Source organism: Anopheles merus, chromosome 2L, assembly GCF_017562075.2.
Source record: "Anopheles merus strain MAF chromosome 2L, AmerM5.1, whole genome shotgun sequence".
Lineage (NCBI taxonomy): Eukaryota > Metazoa > Arthropoda > Insecta > Diptera > Culicidae > Anopheles > Anopheles merus.
This window is the reverse complement of record NC_054083.1, coordinates 52344978-52365479: the sequence shown is the minus strand read 5'-3', so window position 1 is coordinate 52365479 and position 20502 is coordinate 52344978. Positions and strand designations below refer to the sequence as shown.

At 50.7% G+C, this 20502-nt stretch overlaps 5 protein-coding genes and 3 non-coding genes across 8 annotated transcripts in view; 4 read left to right on the top strand and 4 right to left on the bottom strand.

Moving 5' to 3' along the window:
- Positions 1-6550, bottom strand: part of LOC121593820 (titin-like) — a 158880-nt gene extending 152330 nt beyond the window's left edge. Inside the window, 3 exon segments of the mRNA XM_041916522.1 lie at positions 144-342; positions 416-1269; positions 6278-6550. Coding sequence (XP_041772456.1) covers positions 144-342; positions 416-585 — 369 coding nt within the window. The 5' untranslated portion in view covers positions 586-1269; positions 6278-6550.
- A 466-nt stretch (positions 6551-7016) lies between these two features.
- On the bottom strand, positions 7017-7838 carry LOC121592508 (protein G12-like). Its single transcript, XM_041914007.1, has 2 exons — positions 7733-7838; positions 7017-7667 (listed from the first exon to the last, which is right to left on the bottom strand). The coding sequence occupies exons 1-2, from the start codon at positions 7733-7735 to the stop codon at positions 7071-7073; spliced, it is 600 nt and encodes a 199-aa protein (XP_041769941.1). The 5' UTR covers positions 7736-7838; the 3' UTR covers positions 7017-7070.
- A 701-nt stretch (positions 7839-8539) lies between these two features.
- Positions 8540-8621, top strand: Trnal-aag. Its single transcript has one exon. It is a non-coding gene; the product is annotated as a tRNA-Leu (tRNA).
- Positions 8622-9298: 677 nt separating this feature from the next.
- Positions 9299-10016, top strand: LOC121592462 (protein G12-like). Its single transcript, XM_041913912.1, has one exon. The coding sequence runs from the start codon at positions 9354-9356 to the stop codon at positions 9951-9953; it is 600 nt and encodes a 199-aa protein (XP_041769846.1). The 5' UTR covers positions 9299-9353; the 3' UTR covers positions 9954-10016.
- A 281-nt stretch (positions 10017-10297) lies between these two features.
- LOC121591355 (titin) lies at positions 10298-17037 on the top strand. Its single transcript, XM_041911747.1, has 3 exons — positions 10298-10839; positions 11210-12934; positions 14144-17037. The coding sequence occupies exons 1-3, from the start codon at positions 10758-10760 to the stop codon at positions 16132-16134; spliced, it is 3798 nt and encodes a 1265-aa protein (XP_041767681.1). The 5' UTR covers positions 10298-10757; the 3' UTR covers positions 16135-17037.
- Positions 17038-17178: 141 nt separating this feature from the next.
- On the bottom strand, positions 17179-17250 carry Trnae-uuc. The gene has a single exon. It is a non-coding gene; the product is annotated as a tRNA-Glu (tRNA).
- Positions 17251-17622: 372 nt separating this feature from the next.
- LOC121592372 lies at positions 17623-18917 on the bottom strand (the record flags this gene model as incomplete). Its single annotated transcript, XM_041913773.1, has 2 exons — positions 17623-18645; positions 18707-18917. Coding segments are annotated over 2 exons (501 nt in total), but the record flags the coding sequence as incomplete, so codon positions are not given.
- A 1513-nt stretch (positions 18918-20430) lies between these two features.
- Trnae-cuc lies at positions 20431-20502 on the top strand. The gene has a single exon. It is a non-coding gene; the product is annotated as a tRNA-Glu (tRNA).

Genomic DNA, 20502 nt, shown 5'->3' with positions numbered 1-20502 from the left:
GACACGTCGCCAAAATGGTTTTATAATTGCCGATGCGGGTTTAAGATCTCGCTGCTCGAATGCGTGTGCAATCAATCACACGCGCCTGATCGATCTTCCTCCTTTCTGCGACGTTCAACCAATCTGTCGTTGATGCTACCTACCTCACCCTTGCGATGCTGGCGGGCACAGTTCTCCACCCGATTCTTGTCCCAGAACGCATCGGGCCGGATCACGAGAAAGCTGTTCATCTGCTCACAGCTCAACAGCTGCTGGACGTGCCGTATGTACTGGCGGGTGGAGCGCCACGAACACTTTTGTGCATCGAGAATGACGGCGAGTCCACTGCTGACCGTTTCGGGACTGCGGATGAGAAGAATTAGGGCACACAATTAGTAAGCTTTGAGGCTCCCCAACTCCACGTGTCACGGCTTACCTTAAGCTAGCCAACAGGTACTTGACCGTCGTCTCGAGGAATCCCTTCATCCAGGGCAGATTGTCGTAGAACGGGACCGGTATGACCACGAGCGGATGTCCGTCCCGATCCCGACCGCCCGGCATGTACGCCGTCTGCGTGTTGAGCGCGTTCAGTACGTCCGCCTCCATGGTGCTGGTGGTGCTGCTGCTGCTGCTGACCACTTGCTTGCTTCAAGAGCGCCGTCAAGCGTTGGCCGCTTTCACCGGCAACTACAACAGCCACAACACTACGTGAATACTCACAATCCCCAACTAATACTTCCAACGGCCACAAAGCACTGTCACTTTCGAACCAGCACCGTAGCTGCACACTGCTCGCGGTGTGGCTTAATGGTGGGCCACGATCACTGCCAACACTGCCGCCGCTCGTCGTCACCACCAGCACCGTGTAACATGATCGTGCTGCGTTTCTCTTGCATTCTTCAAACTACACATTCCACACGGTTCTCCTACGCAGCAAACGGCACACTACGATCACGTTCACGTTCGTTCTCCAGCAGACCCGCGGCCCGTTCGTCGCCTACTGCACGGCCAAGGGTCGCACCATAGCGAGATACGGCGAGACAGAGAGCGCGAGAGATCCGTTATGTTGCAAATCACTGACACACCAATGCTGCCATCCGTTTTTTTGTGGTCGGTATGCAGATGATTTCACTGTGCTTTTGTATGTTGTGGCGTTGCTTTTGCTTCTCCACTTCCACTTTACCCGTCACCACAAGCGGAACAATTCACACTATTGTTGGGTTGGTCGCTTGCTGCACACTTCTCTCTGGTTTGTCACCGCAACAGGCAAAACGCAGCTATGTCAACACACTGAAACAAACGAACCACAACGTGTGAGTTATGCTCTGCATAGCATAAACGAACGACCCCATAGACCACAACAACAACAACAGCCTGACCGACCAGAAGCGACACTCAAAACCACTACCAACACTCAATAAACCGACCGACGTTCCCTTCTCCTTCGTGACAAACCTGCTCGTTCGAATTTTGATTCGAACAGTCGGCGCAACCCTCCCCCGTTTGTGATCGATCGTCAATTTCCTGAGGGATCTCATTCGCAGCATTCGTTCTTTTTCAGCTCTTGTGCCTTGTGGATTTCTTTTTTCTGCTTTTTTCCCTTTTCGCTTGCCCCACTCACTACTCGGGTTTTCGCTCGGGCTTCCCTCTCTGGTTTTTAGGTCATGCATGCATGCATGAAAACATTCTGCTTGATTGCTCGGTTGCTTGGTTGGTTGGTTGGTTGACTCCCGTTGTCGAATTTCCCACAGCGTTTGCAAAAACAAAACCTGAACATTAAACCTCCCCCCGAGCGAAAGGAACGCAGACAGCCGAGACACATACACACACACATGTGTGTGTGCGTCGTAAAATCGACCCGTTGTCATGGTAACCTGATGAGAGGGGGCGAGTGACTCGGGGAGGCATTTAATTATAGCCAAATGTGAAAATTCTACCCCCAATCTGCTGATGAGGTGGATTGTGGATGTAATTGAGACCTCGGTGAGTATGTCGGCCGCTCGAAAACAGTACACTTTCTCTTTCAACATCCGTGGTGATTATTTTAAACTGTTGGTACTTATTATCAGTTGTTCAAAATAGCCCCAAAAACCTCTACCCTTGAGGTCGGGTCCTTCTAGTGGATTTGCTCAACTTCGCAAGCCATCGACCTCTTTGGGAGACAGTTGATAGAATATTTATATTTAATTTATTCCAACCATAAAGTATAACCTTCTCATAGCGAAAACCCGTTACAGCGGATGCCACGGATGATGCCGATTTCCTTCCACAGGCCCTCGTTGGACCAACTTCCCCCCACATGGGAATGGGCGGACAAAACCGCTTTTTTTGCGTACTGCCAGCCAGCAACAAGCAGCAGCACCAGCACCAGCTCCAACGAAACGCGGTCACTTCCATTGCATGTTCCGCGCAGGAAGAACCGTTCGCCGGACGCCATCAGTTCTCAGTGCTGCTCCTGCCTCCCTCCCCCTCCAGTTTGCCCTCGACATCAACATCCGCGCGGCAAGTGCAATCGCATCGTGGAACTTATTACTCGAGACCCACGCCAGCTACACCTGCCCTTGTGTCGAGCCCCTTCTTAATATCAAGAATTGCATTGTACACACAGGCGCTGAACAGGTAAAAGGGCGCTGAGAAAGCGAGAGAAGAGAAGGGACATTATTCAGTTATTTCTTCTTTCACCCGACACGGGGGAAAAGTGTGTCAGTAATCGTGCGCGACTTGCTACGTGGGGCAAGCCCCCCCCCCCCTCCCTGACAACTTGTCGAGAATTCATAAATCAATTGAATTTCCATGAGAAGATAAAGGAAGTGCAAAATCAACTCTCCAAAGCAGTGGCATCCCTGGTGTGTGTGTAGTGTGGTTTGATATTGGCAGCAAAACAGGAGTGGAATGTCCTCAATATGCCACTTATGGCGAAAAGGGAAACCTCCAAAAAATCACCCGTTTTCTAAATGTTTTAATTTAAAATATATATATTTTGGACAAAAAAAATCGACAAGAAATGGTGTCCTTCCAACATCACCACCGCACCCATGAAACCTTGCGATGTCTTCGCTTGGATGCAGCGATGACTAGCCCCTTTTTGGGGTGCATAAAAGAAATCTTGAAAGTTCATCTCCTCGACCCGGTTCGGTGGAGCGTCCGCGATGCACGGGAGAGTGCCAACCGAGGAATGCTCGGTGACACCATCCTCATCATCACCATCGCCATCGAAAACCCTTAATAAAATATTCCAATAACGACGCTGCGCTTCACATTCCTTTCGCAATTGTGCACGGGAAAGGGTGTCCCATAAATGCAAATCTTTCAATTCAAGGCAACTTCGGTATAGGTCTTCCCCGAAAAAGAACAAAAAAAAGCACAACCCCAAAAAGGTCATGCTCATGACGTTGAAATGATGAACATCGATTTGTGTGCTTCTTCTTCATGATCATCATGATTTCTGGCAATAAGCGTACCGTTACATTCATCTCGAACGTGAGTAACTCAAACGCATGTCCCAGCCATAGATTCTGTTGCATTTTATGTAAATGAGCGAGCCTGCATCCAAGCATCCCAAGAACGCATCTCGTAATGTTTGCTTTCGAAATTGACACCAGCATACGAAATATAGGGTTCTTCGCACCCTTAAGTGCTCAATGAGTGCTTGCCCTAACCAGAGACTAATGCGACCAGAGAGGCGTGCAGGCGCATTTCAGTGTCAGATTACGCGGCAAAGTGTCTGCTTCAAGGGCAGAGACGGAAGTGAAGTGGCTACGGACTAGGCGGAATTCTACTCCCAATCACCACAACCTGTCGCCTCTGATCGCCTGTCACCTAAACGATCGGTTCCCACTCTACACGTAGGCTGTTAAACGATTCCGATACACAGTGGTGGTTCACTTTGTGTGGGGATTAGTTCCTGCCTAAGAATGCATTTTACTACAAAACGTTAAGCTTTTTAGAATGAAAGAACAGTGTCTTTTGGTATCTCCTCAAGTCACCATTCAGACAAATGGTCTCTCTTTGTTCGGCGATGCGTCCAAACGGGCGGTTATCATAACGGGCATTTCGTTTCAACAACAACAACCGTGAGTGTGAGGCACGTTCTGTGTGTTTGCTTGCTGGCTTGCGTTTTATCGCTCTGTTTTACAACCGCATTTAGACAAGCGACAGACAAAATGAATTTCAACACCATTTTTCCTCTGTGCTGCGCTGCGTTTTTATCGTGTACCTAACGATGATGGTTCACGCGCTGTCGCTGTGCTTACCTCACCTTGCACAGGTAGCAGCCCTGTTCTGTTAGAGAGCTTTGTTTAGGTTAATTGTGACGATAGAGATGGGAAAGAGGTTACGCGCGATGGAAACGCAACGCAGACAATCGATCGCTTGTTTTCCTTCCCCACGGAAGCTTCGTAGAGCGATCGACTCCCGACCATTACGCCCAATCAGCTTATCCGTCCAAGCGCGCTCGTCCTTAGTGGTGATGATTTATGGAATTGTTTTTTTATAATCTACTTACGTCGTTTGTCGTCTGCATCCTCTAGATGGGTTCCCAAAATACCTCAACAACCCCGGCAGGAGACTACGAAAGAAGGGGGACAAATCCACTATCAAAATGAAGCCATCTAACTCGAACGCCCTCTACCTCTCGCTCGCGTCTCTATGGGCGTTGGTATCACTGTGAAGATATCACCCTGCCGAGCGATCCTCTCTCGAGATCTCGCGATCTCTATACCTGACCTGTGGTCAGTTGGTAATGTGATGACGAGAACTAGACCACATTTCATTATGCTTCACTCATTATCTTCGTGTTCGTTTTTCGCGCAAACGCTTTTGTGCGCTCTTTCGATTCCTGTTTTTTTGGCGTCAAACGTCAAATGGAGCGACTCACCGAGAGCCTGTTGGTCTGTTCCACATTAAAGAATGGGCTTGGACGCGTCGGAAACAGGTTAAACAACCCCACCACCCCTGGTTTCCTGGTTCTGCGGCATGTTATCTCAATGCTCGGGACCGGTGACGATGCCGCTGCTGATGACGCTCCACTTTGATCGTAATAACTGTAAAAACCTGTACAAACTTCTAGAGGACGACTAGCACACACCACCGGCGTCCAACAACACGCGGGATGCGTCCAGCAAGGCATCGTCCAAGGCACAACCAACAATGCTGAAAGAGGCACGTCCAGCGCCGTGCATTGTTGCCAACGCCAGCCAGGGAACAGTAATTAATTCTTCATCGCGTATTTCGGTGTAAGTGTGGCAATGCACGCGAGATCGTGTGAGCGATAGGAGGCAGTGTGTGGAGCGGATCCGATGTCCCAAGAATAGGATCTCCAATAGGGGCCTACTGCTTGCCGGCGTAATTGTGTTGTCTGCTGCGGTTTGGACTGTGTGCTTTGAAGGGTTTCCTCAAACGATCGGGTAACACACACACACACCACAGGCCACAGGAAATCAGACGTTTTAGCGAATTATGCGAAAATTCAATCCATCTCAACCACCACCAAACTCCACTCCAAAAGGGAGAGATGATCGATGGGAAAATCGTGTCTTGCACCGTCTACACGCCATCTCACGGCCGACGGGAAGATAATTTTATGCTAAATCATAACCAATTCCCTTCCAAAGCTTCTTACGACGCTTCTTTCTTGCTCTTTTTTTTTGCTTTACTAGCAGTTGCACTACCTCACCTTCTTCCCCTTTTGGGGATTAGCAGAACTTGCCCTCATTCTCGCCCTCAGCTCGCTCGAACGCATTAATTGTAGAAAGTTTGCGTTCGGTTTCCTGCATCGCCAACCCCAGCTGCGTGACCTCAAACTCACACACACACACAGACACGGGCTCGAACTCTAACGAGATCGAATTTGCATTCCTGATTCACAAGGCGTCGAGGTTGGGGTGATGGTGTGGTGATGTGGATCGTCGACGATGGTGACGATGACGACGACCTAACGGTCAATGATCGGACCCCGCGCGCCACGATAAGGCTCCGGCTCTCATTCCTCCGCAACCGGTTTATCAAATTAGCCACGCCTGTCACTGCAAACACACCCCACTTGCTGTCTTCCCGTTCTGCGATCTCATTTTACGATCAAAGCGTCGGGAATGCAAAACCATTAAGCGAAGCAAAAAGCGCGACAAACGGCAATGCCAACACCGAAGGAGGAGGGAAGGAGAAGGGATCAAACTGCAACCGATTCTGAAGTGGAGCAATCTAAGACACACCCGGTCTATTTTTCTCTGCCGATCAGATCACACACTACACACACACAGACACACAAGATCAGCACAGTTGACACGCATCGATCACTTACAGTATGCCACAGTCGCGCACGGGGCACTCCCTAAAGCGCAAAGGAATTCCTCTTGGATCAAAGTTGAACTGGCGCACCGAGAGTTGGAGGTACAAGTCCTCGAGTTTGACGCTCAATTTGGCTATGCAAACACACGCACACACACACACTCATCGACACACATACACACATTGCGTGCGTGCGATCGAGAGTCAAGAAACCGCGATCATCACGAGACACACCGCGTCACGCGACCGTCGGAGATCACTGTTGCCGAGCTTTTGTTTTGAGCGGCACACTGCGTGCGCAAGCGAAGGGTCGCTCGATCTCCAGCTGAAAGGCTCCCCACCACAGCTGCGACGACTAGTGGTCTCGCTTGCACTGCCAGTGCCAGTACGATCGCTTTCCCTTGTGAGCGGCACTGTGTCGTGGAGCTGCTCTCATCGTCGTGAGTGCCTAGCACACCCTTAAGCTGAGCCTAATTTCTCCCAAAACCTGTTCTTGGCGCAGCCAGTTCACGCTTTGTACTTTGATATGTTGTAGCATAAGCGAGCGAAGGCACGACCTTGCGGACAGCAAGGATGTCCAGCAGATGGAAACAAGCGAATGGGAATGTAATGCTACGTTGGTCACGATCGTGTGCCGCACCTGCCCTCAAGGACGTTAACGGTTTTCCTGGATGCAACCTGGCGCCTCCGCCAATTTCCGGCGCAAGGTGCAGGATAATATCAGAGTACGAAAGAACGACACACCTTTCCAGTTTTGGGGGGTTTGATCACATAACAATTTTGCGTTTATTTAACAGGACGACACTTTAGTTCCAGCCGAAGAAGTTGCGGAAGCGGGTGATGATCTGGTCGACATCGACGCCGAAAGCGCGCAGCTGGGCGGAGAAACGGGTGACATCCGGGTGCTCAATGACGCGGGTGAAGCCAGCGCGACGGGCCTGGGTCATGCGGTACAGCTCACCGAACTCGCTGGTCGGGTCGGCGATGAAGGTGCGGGCCAGAGCCTCGGCGCCCTCCAGGTTGGTGGCGGCACGGATCTCGTCCATCATCGCGTTCCAGGAGCGGGAAGCCGGCGAGCGGGCGTTGACCGAGCGGGTGATCGGGGTCAGACCGAGCATGGCGGCAATGCCGTTCAGGTAGTCGCGGATGCTCACGCCACGGACCTCGGTCCAGGCGCTGATCTCCTGCAGCTCCGGGGTGCCGATCAGCACACGCCAGGCCGCATCGGTCTCCTCCGACTGCAGGAAGCTCCAGATCTCGCCGACCTGGGCGTCGGTCTGCACGTAGCGCTGGTAGATCGTGCGCACCTCATCCATGTTCAGGAAGGGCAGCAGCTGATCGACCTCAGCGCGCAGGTTCTGCCCGAAGGCAGCACCGAACAGGGCCAGCAGGATGAGGAATTTCTGCAAACAAGATCATGTGACGTGGCGGTTAGCGTGAAGAATCCTTGGAATGTTCCTGTGCTTACCATTTTGTTAGACGGTTGAGTCGAAGGACTACTCTGAATGCAAGCGCAATAGAAAGGTGACTTTCGGAGCAGACAATCGACCCTTTTATACCCAAAAATCAGCTGTCCGAGCGAATCTCGTTGCCAGCCAAAGTGACGCTCGCATGATAAGCGAAGACCGGGGCGTACAGGGAACGCTACCGTATTGCAACAAAACTCGCGATAACATCTTGTTCACGATAACCGACAACAGCGGGAGGGCTTGGTTAGTGGCCAAAAATAAAACAAAAAGTCGTACAAACTGCAATCGGGCAATAAAACAAGAAAAATCCATTCGATTCTGGATGATTGCTTGTCTATAGTACCTTTTGCTGTGGCTTCAGTGCTGACGATCCTCGTGTTGTTTGCTCGGTATTGAAAAGCAATTGGAGATGAAGTTGTGAAGCAATAGAGCGAAGGAAATAGGATGTTTAAAGTAACTCTTAAATAATGTCACCAGCACATTAAATATTTGGTTTAAACAATCGATCGATATTTAAAACGAATGATCCTGGATATCTAGTAAATTATTGGAAAAAAATAAGCGACACAACTCAAATAAATCTATCCCAGCATTTGACACTTGTGACATCCAAGCAGTCTATGAAAAGGTGTTGACAGAGTATAGATGCATCATGCATTAGTAACTCTCGGAGAAAGTGGACATTGAATTCAAAAGTGTTTTAATCATTGGCGAAAGTGTCGAGTTCTATCGGTGAACCATCTAATTATATATTCACTTTAATTTCAAGCAACCCGGACGCACTTTACCTGTTCCTCCGCCGCAAGGGTAGCGTGGCCGAGCGGTCTAAGGCGCTGGTTTAAGGCACCAGTCACTTCGGTGGCGTGGGTTCGAATCCCACCGCTGCCAGCAGGTATTTTTATTGCAGTTGAGTGGCAACACATTGACATGTTGAAGGCATGTAAAAGAAACGTGTTTTGGTCGCAAGCTTACTACTATGCCTTAACCATACAAAGTGATTACGTTCAAATAATATTTTAATATCTTGATCATAATCTGTAAAGATCTTCTGAAAGTCGTTTAAAACGAATGGAAATATAACATGTATTAAAATATGTTTTTAAAACATCGATTTCTGAGGATTTTTCTAAAGCCTGGCACCAAACATCAAACATTCATTTTGGCACCAAGTATCAGTTCACATGTCCCAGCTGACCTTGGACTTTACCGGTGCACTCGCCGGCTTGACGTGGATGCTATTTGAGTAATCGAATAATCCCAAAAGGATTATTCCACGAACCGATTAAAGACCTCCCCGAAGATGTCGTCAAAGCTGCAATCTTGCTGCGGTAATAGCTTGAAGCTTGCCAACGCTCCCCACCGATAGCGCGCACGATATGATTGATGGGCTCCGCAGCTGGCCTACCTTTCCTTCGCCATCCACCCGTTCCAGCTGCAGCATCTACGATGTTGGTGCCACAAAAAAAAACCGCCCTGTGATATCGAACCTTATCAACCGTTGCAATCTTGTCGTCCCGCTTATCGACCACCGTCCGAAAGGCACTATATAAGCCGGCCGGCGTCCTGCAGTGAACCAGATTCAGTTGACCACCCGAGTGCTACCTGAGACTGTACGCGACAATGAAGTTCATCATCCTGCTGGCCCTGTTCGGTGCTGCCTTCGGGCAGAACCTGCGCGCTGAGGTCGATCAGCTGCTGCCCTTCCTGAACATGGATGAGGTGCGCACGATCTACCAGCGCTACGTGCAGACCGACGCCCAGGTCGGCGAGATCTGGAGCTTCCTGCAGTCGGAGGAGACCGATGCGGCCTGGCGTGTGCTGATCGGCACCCCGGAGCTGCAGGAGATCAGCGCCTGGACCGAGGTCCGTGGCGTGAGCATCCGCGACTACCTGAACGGCATCGCCGCCATGCTCGGTCTGACCCCGATCACCCGCTCGGTCAACGCCCGCTCGCCGGCTTCCCGCTCCTGGAACGCGATGATGGACGAGATCCGTGCCGCCACCAACCTGGAGGGCGCCGAGGCTCTGGCCCGCACCTTCATCGCCGACCCGACCAGCGAGTTCGGTGAGCTGTACCGCATGACCCAGGCCCGTCGCGCTGGCTTCACCCGCGTCATTGAGCACCCGGATGTCACCCGTTTCTCCGCCCAGCTGCGCGCTTTCGGCGTCGATGTCGACCAGATCATCACCCGCTTCCGCAACTTCTTCGGCTGGAACTAAGGCTTACGTACCACGGACAACTGCTTGGATGAAATAAAAGGAATGTTAATTTGATACAAAAAAGTGGTTTCAATCTTTTGTCTTCAATGTGCCTGTCTCTTGGACCAATTCCCGTATGTAAACAAACCAATCGTTTTGACAACTGGCCGTCGTCGTCGTCGTCGTTGCCTGGTCGAAGCGAAGGTGGTCGTTCTCGGCTCATATTGACAGATGCGCAGAATCCGTGGCGCATTCCTAGGGCGCAGCGTATATTTAGAGTCCCCCCAAATCCCCTCTCTTTCACTCCTCCTCGCACTCTGCCAACTGAATCACTTTTGGTCGGGCACGATCGAGAACGAACCTCGTTCTCGGGCGCAGTTTACGACCAGCTTGCGCTCCGGCGGTATCGAGCGTGGATCCGCGATCAACTCCACCTTCGTGTGCGTGTGTGTGTGTGTGTGTGTGTGTGTGTGTGCGTGTGTGATAGGGAGCGCAACCCCTCCGTCACGGTTGCGTACGAGACAGCGACGAACGAAAATGTGTCCGACCTGCATGTTCTGACGCGCTTGCGAACATAGTGAAAATTCGATAACCCTCTTCCGATTTTGATATCGAGCACACAGTTTGGGCCCTAAACGTGTGAAAATCCCGACGACCCTCAACAAGTGCTCCTCTCCATACTGAAATCAATGCAAATATCATCAATCGATCACGCCCGAGGATCGTTGTGTGTGTGTGTTAGTGGCCGCTTTGTGAGATCATTTCTATTCACCAATCCCCATCCTAAAAAGTGTGTGTGTGTGTTTAGTATTGGTAGCTCTCACTATGGGCAATCAGCACAGCATAGCTATTAAGCATGGCAGTGCGGCGGGCAAACCAAAGAAAGCCGTACACTGGAAATCCGCAGGTAGGTTGTCGTCTTATCTATTGACGAGAGATTGCTCCCCTCTGTTCGCTTGATAGAAGCTCTGCCTCGAACATATAACCGAACCTGATGCGGGTTTGGATTTTCACAGTTTGGGCCCATCTATTTTTAGCCCGGGCCCTGTTCTTCGAGCAACCAGATACGCCGCCGCCGTTACAACCGACTCATCTGTCTGTGTCTTCTATCTCACGCTCTCTGCTCCGTGTGTACCATTGACCCGACCAGAACGTGTAATTCAAATAATTTGCCTCAATTCTCACTCTTTCTCCTTCTCTCAATTTGTCTCTCTTCTTTGCAAAATCATTCTTTCGTACGTTTGATAACCCTTTTCTTGTTTTGTGTCTCCTTCTAGAACCACCTGGCCCACCGGGTAAACCGGCCCTCGTGCCAGGCTCACCGTCCTCCGCACCGGACGTGGTAACGATCCGCTGGAGCCGTCCGACCACTGACGGAGGCTCGCCGATACTCGGGTACGTGGTGGAACAGCGTAGAACCGGCTCACCGCACTGGGTCCGTGCCTGTCCGTCGCTCGTCCAGCAGACGGAGCTGTCGCTGAGCGGCCTAGAGCCCGGCTGGCGCTATCAGTTCCGCATCATGGCCGAAAACATTGTCGGACGATCGGAGAGCAGTGAACTCTCGGACCCACTCACGGTGACACTGCAAAGGAATGCCATCTCAGCGCCACGCTTTGTGCACGAACTGTTCGATGCGACAGCCGTGGAGAACGAGAAGGTCGAGTTTCGGGTGCATGTGGCAGGGACGCCTGCACCACAGATCAGCTGGTTTAAGGATGGGTTCGAGATCTACAGCAGTCGGCGGGCGCGCATCATCACCGAGGCGGATGTGAGTGTGCTCGTGATCCATCAGACCGCACTGACGGATGAGGGTGAGATCAAGTGTGCGGCGACGAACCGGGCAGGGCATACGGTGACGCGCTGCCATCTGACGATCGACGCCTATCCGAAGATACGACTGCCGCGCCAGTACGAGGACGGGTTGATCATCGAGGCGGAGGAGGTGGTGCGCATGAAGGTGGGCCTGGCTGGACGGCCACCGCCGGCGGTAGAGTGGGCCCACAACGGTGAACCGCTGACGAACGATGGTCGGCACGAGATCGTCACCACGGACAAGAACTCAACGCTCAAGATCGTCAGCACTAATCGAGCGGATCGGGGCGAGTATCACATCCGTGCGCTGAACAAGCTTGGTGAGGACAATGCATCCTTCTTGGTGACGGTCACAGCACGTCCGGAACCACCAGGGCGCGTGACGGTGGCGATCTCGTACGGCAAGACGGCCACACTTAGCTGGTCCGCACCGGACGATGATGGTGGATGCAAGATCGGCAACTACATCGTGGAATACAACCGAGTCGGGTGGGATGTGTGGCTAAAAGCGGCCACCGTCCGTCAGCTAACTGCGACGCTGAGCGATCTTATCGAAGGCTCCCAGTATCGGTTCCGCGTGAAGGCCGAAAATCCATACGGAGTGAGTGATCCGAGTGAAGAATCGGAGGTCCTATTTGTGCCCGATCCAAAGCGGGGTATTACAGATGCATCCAAAATGCAACCACAGCAACCCTCCACTCTACCCCGCAAACGACGCGATCTGTCCCAATCTCCAATGCGCGAGTCGGCCTCACTGCCCAAGAAAGCGTTCACGCCCGAACCGTACGGACGGGTGGACGTTATGCGCGAGATGTCCTACGGAACGCCACTGGATCGTGGCGTTGGGCAGGGCTACACAAATACCGTCGCCCCTGTGCCAGCACTCGTCGTCACAGAACCAGCTCCACTAGCAGAGCCCGAGTCGGAGTCGGAATCGATCGGTCCTGTCAGTAATGGGCGCGGAATGGCGCCATCTTTCCTCAAAGCGATGCAAAAATTCTCCAAAGAACCGAGCCCACTGAAGATGTCCGATCGGGAGCTTTCTTCGACCGGGAACAGTTCGGATCAGATGGGATCGGGCTCGGAAAATGAGTCCAGCCAGCAGCAGCCCAGCTCGAAGGCAGCCATCCACAACAGCTCCGAGTTTATGTTGGTCCTGTACAACGAGCAAGAAGCGAAGAAATCGACACGTAAGTGAGAACTCACAGGGGCAAACGGTTGTTTATTGGTTTTTGAGAGTTTGTGTTTTGGCAGTTACGGTCGTTTCCTATCGCGATCGAATCAAAGAAAAGATCGAGCTGGAATGTTTATTACGTTGCAGTAGATATTTTGTTTTGAATTTTCTTTTGAAGGCGTTAGGGAATGATCAAACAGATCAGAACAGGTTGCACAGCAGTGAGTGATCGTACAAAATGACAGCGACGGACAACCTTCAAACACTTCAAACACCGTACCAAATCTCTCACGCGCACTGCTTGGTGGCCGCATTAGACGAAAATGAAAACAATAGCAACAGCTTTCGGTTTCGTTTGGTGTTAGACCGAGCCGCCCAATGACTTACGTTGGTGCGAAATACAGTTAATATTTATTGCCCATTCTACAGCGAAACTTAAAAAACACCACTCATTTTGTCACTGCTGCAAGCGATGTTAATTTGATTGTTGTAAATGTGGGAAAATGCCATCAAACAATGGCAGTCGGATTTGAGGTGTCGAAGTTGGAGACTGTATTTCCTTTATTGAATCGAAGTTATTTCCATGAAAAGCCCATCAACGTCGACACCTGACTGAATTGTTTTTTGGTCATTTTTATGTCACCGTTTTTTTGTGTCTTGTTATTGTCATGCCCTGTACACCCGTACATCCCCAAGTGTGTCAAGTGCTTTCCAAGTTGCCTCGTTGTAGAATACAGTACATCTATTTGTTACAGCAAGCAGCAAACCCGATGGATTAGACCGTCTCGCTGTCCCGCTGCAATCGCCTTGGTATCGGTGGAAGTTTCAGAAGGATAGATTCTTCCTCGAACGTCTGCTTGCTAGGCAAGGTGTTGGATCACGCTCTGGGAAGCCACCCGGAGTTCCTGTTGATCGTCAAGGAGTCTTCAGAATACTGCTAGGTGGTAGCACTTCATATCTCGAACGGAGCACGCTGCATGGATCCATCCATTGTCTTTCGCGAGTGTTTCGCGCCTCCTGTCGGAATGAATTCACAACTGTCTGTTAGATTGAGTCCTTAGATCACGCAATGCAATAGAGAGTTCCATTTAGTCCGCAATCTAATCTTCTTACTCCAATGAGTCAGTTTGCAGCACACTCTTCACGCACTTGATTAACCGCACTTAACACAATGTGTGTCGTTTCTTGATCGTATCAGAATCTAATGTTGTTGCTTTTTTGGCAGGTAATTCTACCTTCGACTTTGAGCTGGATGAGCTGGTGGCACCTCCCCCGCCCCTATCACTCTCCGCACCGGAACTTAACGTGGAACCACCTCCCGCACCGACGATGCGTGTTGGCGTAAGCTCGACGGAACTGCTCTACGAACGAGCAATGGCACGTTTCTATCAGGCCGTCGCCTATGAAGAATCGGAAAACCAGCGCAAGGAAGCCGAACAGGAACAGGCCATCCGTCGCCGACAGGCAGCGGCATCGGCACAGGAACCCTCTCAAGACGACAAGACAGGTGCTCCAGTCACGACCACAACCGTCAGCAATCGTCTGGCGGACCGACGAAGCAGCCTGCGCAAGCGCCTGTCCGGCGATAAGGACTCGATCGTGAAGCAGTCCAGCTTCGAGCAGGACCAGCCGATCGTGCCACCGTCTCAGCAGCAGCAGCAACAGCTTTCACATTCCACACTGGCCGAGGAAACGATCGTCGAAGAACCGTCGCACGGTGTGGAGCAGGAGCAGCAGCAACAGCAGCTGGAATCCTTCACCTCCCTCCCGATCGGCTACTCGGAGGGCGAAGAGTCCGTCTCCTCCTCGATGAACTCCATGATCGAGGAGTTGAAGAGGCGCGAGCAGCAGCAGAAGCTGCTCGAACAGCAGGTACTCATCCTCCCCAAACGCCGTGGCTTCATGGATGACGACGAAACGGACGAAGAACCGTACCATCCGGGTGGTGAACGTATGCGCTCTCCTTACCGCAATCCCGATCCGAGCCAAGCGATCGAAGTGCTCACCAAGCCGATGCCGCTGCCCGATCCTAACTTTGTGCCAAAACCCATCCTCAAACGTCCATCGACGGAAGTGTTGGCAAAGGGCGAACAACCTGTCGTCAGCAAGCAATCGAGCAGTAATCTACAGCTCAGTCCCCCACAACCACCAAAGCAACCGACTCCCGAGCGGGAGAAATCTCCCGTCAAAGTGCCAACTCCTCCAACGAAGAAGGAAGAACCTCCGGAGCAACAAATGCCCCTGTCCGAGAAGCAACCTCCGAAGGGACAAGAAATCGAGCGTGCGATCGTGTCGGAAGCATCCCGCCAGCGGCGTCTCGAATCACGCCAAAACTCCATCGAGGAGTCGCGTGCTGTGGCCGACTTCTACAGCGATATGGTGCAGCAGATTGAAAGCTCGAAAAAGCCACGCAAACTCCCGCTGTACATGAGTCCGGACGAGGTGCGTCGGTTGAATGAGCGTGAGTACTCGCGCAACTCTTCGCGAGCAGGCTCACGATCACCACTGTCGGTAGAGGATCCTTATCTGATGCGCGGTCGTACATCTCGATCACCTTCGCTTGCCTCGGATCATCCGATCGTTGTGCAGCGTGGCACTAAACCGGCACGGGAAAGCAAGATACTGAGGCAACGGTCCGCTTCGATCGAGAGTGAGACAGCTTCCAGGCCACCGTCTGTTGTGGGGGATAGAATCGGCAGTCCGGTTCAAGCTAGAGACGACGAACCCGATGGACGCATTGGTCGTCCGTTGGACAAGAAGCGCGGCACAGGACGAGCTGGCTCGGGCGTACGGAACCGATCACGATCGAATTCTGCTGCTAGGACGGCGGGTATGTCAGGTAACTCCGCAGTAGCTCCGAAAGTGGCTCCAGTAGCAGTAGCACCACCTCAAGTCACTGCTGCTCCGCCTAGTGCACGCGTCATCTCAAACAAACAACCTACGCCGGAACCTCCAGCACGCTCCAAACCTCTGCCGGAAGCACCGATCGAACCGGAACCGATGCCACCGGTCGTACCGGACGCGACCGAGCTGAAGCCGACCATCTCCTACCTGACGGATGTGGCTCTGTTTGTGATCGCTTGCTGGTTGTATCTGTTCAAAAATCCCAAGCTAGCTATTCCCGTCATCCTGCTGATCATGTACCGGCACATCCGGGAAGCGGTGAAGGACAAACTGCCGGCCTGGATGAGGCGAAAGGAGCCAGTAACCAGCTGAGCAGGGAATCTCAACAAACCCACACACGATAAAGACATTGTTTTGCATTGCCCCGCATTGAAGTAGGGGCCAAAAGGGGATTTTATTTCTAAATATTGTCGTTGTTCCGTAGTCATCCACAGCTTTTGGGAACCAGCCAAGACATCGCAGACGATGCCGGTTCCGTGTTCCGCACCGTGTTCGCGTTCAGCACTCTTCGGTGTTCACATACATTTACTCTACTTACACGTGCACTCACACGTTCACAGCGCTGCACGTTAATGCACGAAACTCACGCGGACGGCGGATAAGGAATCTCTCGGTCGAAGTTATTCAACCTCGCCACACAGAAACCAACAAAAAAAAACGCTTAAATTAATATACCACCACGACACATAAAAACGACGTTATTCTACTTGTGATGCACACTCACGCACGAACTCTCACACGACGTTAATTACGAGTGCATCAAGGGATGGAAAGGAAACAGGGAGGAAACAGGCTGACTAGAATCGTGTTATTCCCGGATGCAGCCCGATCACTTTCATGTGGCGATGCTGCGTCGTATGTAACGTTTGTATGTTATTTTTGTTACCTCTCGACCACCAATTGTTGCTGCACATATATTTGCACATTGGCTCGCTTTCATTGTACGCAGGCTGCACCACGGCATTGCCATTGCTTGTGTTTTATCTTACTTTGTCACACTAAATCGCCATTTGTTGGGTGGAGCTGTAGAAAGCCGCCACCATTATCATCAGCGTCTCATCCTCATCGCGATCTTGGCTCGACCGCTATGGTTACCGTATTTGTATTTGTGTACCGTGTTTTTTTACACCACAGCATAAATGTGTATGTATATATGTTTTTTTTTTCTTGCAAAAAGCGAATCGTGAAAAATAAAACGTTTAAAGTATACCCCCACATTCACACCGAACGCAGATTGATTGTGGTTTTACTGAAACACAACACAGTGATTAATCACACCGCCGCAATGGCATGCCGAAATATGTCAATTGTATTCGTTATAAGCAGAAACTAGAGTAAAAAAACGAAAAAGAATCCTTCCCATACCGGGAATCGAACCCGGGCCTTCTGGGTGAAAGCCAGATATCCTAGCCACTAGACCATATGGGATGTGTGAGTGAGGGCTGCTACGTTTCAAACACAATACGTTTCTGTACGCATCAAAACACATTCCACCATCAAATATGTATTGCGCAGGACCTGCAGAAGCGCATTTATTAAAAATGCACATAAATGCACCCCTTCACCGAGCTGTGCTTGCTTCCGTGGCTCCGCACAGTTTCCTTTCACAAACGAAAGTTTACGCCTAAATGTAGGCAATGTACACAAGCAAACCTTGAAAGCTTTCGAATGGCTTTGAATAAAGCTTTTACGAAAGCTTTCTAACGTTCCTATCCACCCAGAGCGAGAGAGAGAGAGCGTTGAATTAAACCATTTGCTTTGCCTTATTTCATATAATCAGAAAAGAACAACAAATTGTAATTATGTTTGTAATACAACCTTTATTGTTCGTTGTAAAATGTAATTGCCTTTCCCTGACACCATCTGCGTGTTAAAAAAAAGCACAAATCGCACTTAACCACTAACCAGGTGCAACTTTTGTAACTCACTAAGAACAATTGCGCGCTGGCGCTCGCTCTCTCTCTCCCTATTGGTTTGTAGTTTGTGTGTGTGTGGTTTGTTTCCTCTACGTCTGCTGCTGCGTGCGCAAACACATCACATTTAACTAAGCTTTAATACATTACATTTGCTTCTCTAGTAATTCGGTGCGTATCGTATCGTAGCGCGCTAAAGCTGGGTTGCCATTTTATCACAACCCTTCTTTACCTTATCAGTATCAGCGTGAATCAGAGCTTCTATTTACACAATTCAACTGGACCTTATTATTACACCATGTTGAGGCGGGATTTTGCTCGGTTGGTACGTGTTGGACAGCTCTATCTATCTTACGGGCTAGCGTTTGTAAAAATTGTTTTGGAGAAAAAATGTCCCTAACACTTTCGTAGACTCCTTTTGTTTCACACCACTTTCTCACTCTTTCTGCTAGGGACAGCTATCACAATTGTGGTGTGCTTGGGTTGGGAGGGAACCTCCTTCCAAGCGATTCACATGCTTTTCACAACACTCTTCACACATACACACTGTCCCCCACTGCGCTCAATGACATAGTGGGTGTGTGTGTGTGGGGGTGGGTGGAAATTTTCAAGACCAATGCTTAAGCCGATCCGATCAGGAACCAGGGCAGCACTACCGTAACGGCAATGGCCGCGACACACGTCACACAAACGACGATCATGTTGGAGACGGCACCGGCCTGCTGCTGCTGCTGTTTCGCCCTGCTCAGCTCACTGTCCGTGATGAGCAGCTGATCCTCGTACGGGTCTTTGGTGAACTCGAGCACCTCCACGTCGTACCGGAACTTCACCTTGGAGGACTCCCGGCGCCAGAACAGATGGCCCGAGTCCCGCCGGTCCAAACACCAGACGGGCTCTGGGGGTGGGATTGCTGCAAGGAACAGTTTTGAGTTAGTCAGTTGAGCTCACAGTGATCGTAGATGGCTTCTTACCTGAAATAGTCATGGTGTCCAGTGCAACCGTTTGGATGTCTCTGCGACGCGTTAGAAGCTCTCCTACGCGCACAAATTCGCTGAAACAAGCGCGATAGCACGAGCGCGATGTTATCGATTCCGGCAATGATTCCAGACTAATGACGGTGGTCCCGCGCGCGGCCGAGCGGATTCTACCCCTACAAATGGGGGTGTTCGACCTTTGCACGCGGTTTTACGGGAACAAAAAACCCACTCTCACACACCCACCGCGCGCACGTCAAATCACTTCAAACGAGTGTCCGTCTGTTGGAATTGTGATTCGTGGATTTCCTGCCACTTGAGCGATGAGTTCGTGGGTGGTGGTGGGTGGTAACCGTCTATTTTGACCGATAAATCCAAAATCCGTATTGAAAGGGGGGGCTAGATTTTCGACAACACAAATTGCAATTTGCTGATAGTGGCGATAGTGAAGCGTGTGGCACGAGAAGTTTGATTTTTTTTGTTCGGTCGATCGAGGTCACTTGTGTCCTCGCCGGGGTCCAGGACGTATGAAACGACTTTCAGCTACAGCGGGTACGGTGGTCCGGTAGAGTGTCTGGAAAGGGAAGGGGAAAAATGACATTGCAAAAGAAAGAAAGTATACATTAGTATGCGCCATACTCGCTCTCTCCCTCCCTCTTCCTCGTTCTCTCCGTTAGTACATACACAACACAGTTGGTTTTATCTATTTTTGAGCCCCCCCACCGTGAATTGCCGGTTATTTTAGCAAAAGGTATTTTTGCCCTCCCCCACCACCAACCAGCCCCAGTGAGAGTTGTTTGCTTTTAACCCGAAAATGCATGTCAATGCTGTCCGTTGTTTATCGCTTATGCGAGTTCGAAAGCAGTTCACCATGGAACCCAACGACCGGGGGGCTTCTGTTTCATGTCCCACTGTCTGCTCAAATTCTGCTGCATGCTACTGGAAAATGAAAACTGAGCTGTAAACAAACACTTGAGAAGAGGTGGGTTTTGAAAATGGAGTCCTTGCTCCCAAGCTTCCCCCTCAACTGGTTTGATTGATGAGTCTGCTGCCAGGAGACTGTAACTCAAGCACAGCGTGCACACTTGGCAGCTATTTTATTACATTTTAATTATGTGTTGATGCTGCAAAAGCTATGTTTTCTTCCTCTGGAAGGGGAGAATAGGCGATATCCAGCAACCCCCTCCTTTTTGCCATCAATTCCAAAGCGATAGACAGCTGAACAAATAACTCTTTTTGTGTGTGTGCTTCCGGTATGCCCGGCGCCCCGTAGACTTGTTTTGCGTAGAAAGCATTTTTGCAGCGTATGCCGCAACAGTCTCCTCCAAGGCATTAATACACTGCGCAGTAAAACACAGTGCTGAAAAGACGCAATTGATGACCCTCCCTCGAATCGGCCTTTCGAGGAGGGGATGAAGTTCTTCTTCTTCTTCTTCTTTCTCATGTCATGTCAAAGATCGACGGAACAAGTCGGACAGGTTTTGTAGTTATCGTTATCGAGTGTGAGCTAAATATAGAGCAGGCGGGATATTATTGGCGCTTGCCGCCTGAGGGGCCGGTAGGCAAATGGGTGTGTTTTTCGAACAGTGGGATTTCTATTGTGAGGTGTTTGAAGCGTTTGAAAAGGTATTTTCGAGTAGTTTTTTAAGCAAATAAAAGCAATATAGTGCAAACCAATGAAGAGCAAATCTGATCTAATGCAGTTGATCGTTAGATGCATCTCCCGTATTGTCTAGTGGTTAGGATATCCGGCTCTCACCCGGAAGGCCCGGGTTCGATTCCCGGTACGGGAA

Excerpts from the sequence above, each read along its gene's own strand:
- LOC121592462 (XM_041913912.1), top strand. The coding sequence starts at position 9,354 with ATGAAGTTCATCATCCTGCTGGCCCTGTTCGGTGCTGCCTTCGGGCAG.
- LOC121591355 (XM_041911747.1), top strand. The coding sequence starts at position 10,758 with ATGGGCAATCAGCACAGCATAGCTATTAAGCATGGCAGTGCGGCGGGC. Across the intron at positions 10,840-11,209 it reads CGTACACTGGAAATCCGCAG|AACCACCTGGCCCACCGGGT; the intron begins GTAGGTTGTCGT and ends GTCTCCTTCTAG. Across the intron at positions 12,935-14,143 it reads AGAAGCGAAGAAATCGACAC|GTAATTCTACCTTCGACTTT; the intron begins GTAAGTGAGAAC and ends CTTTTTTGGCAG.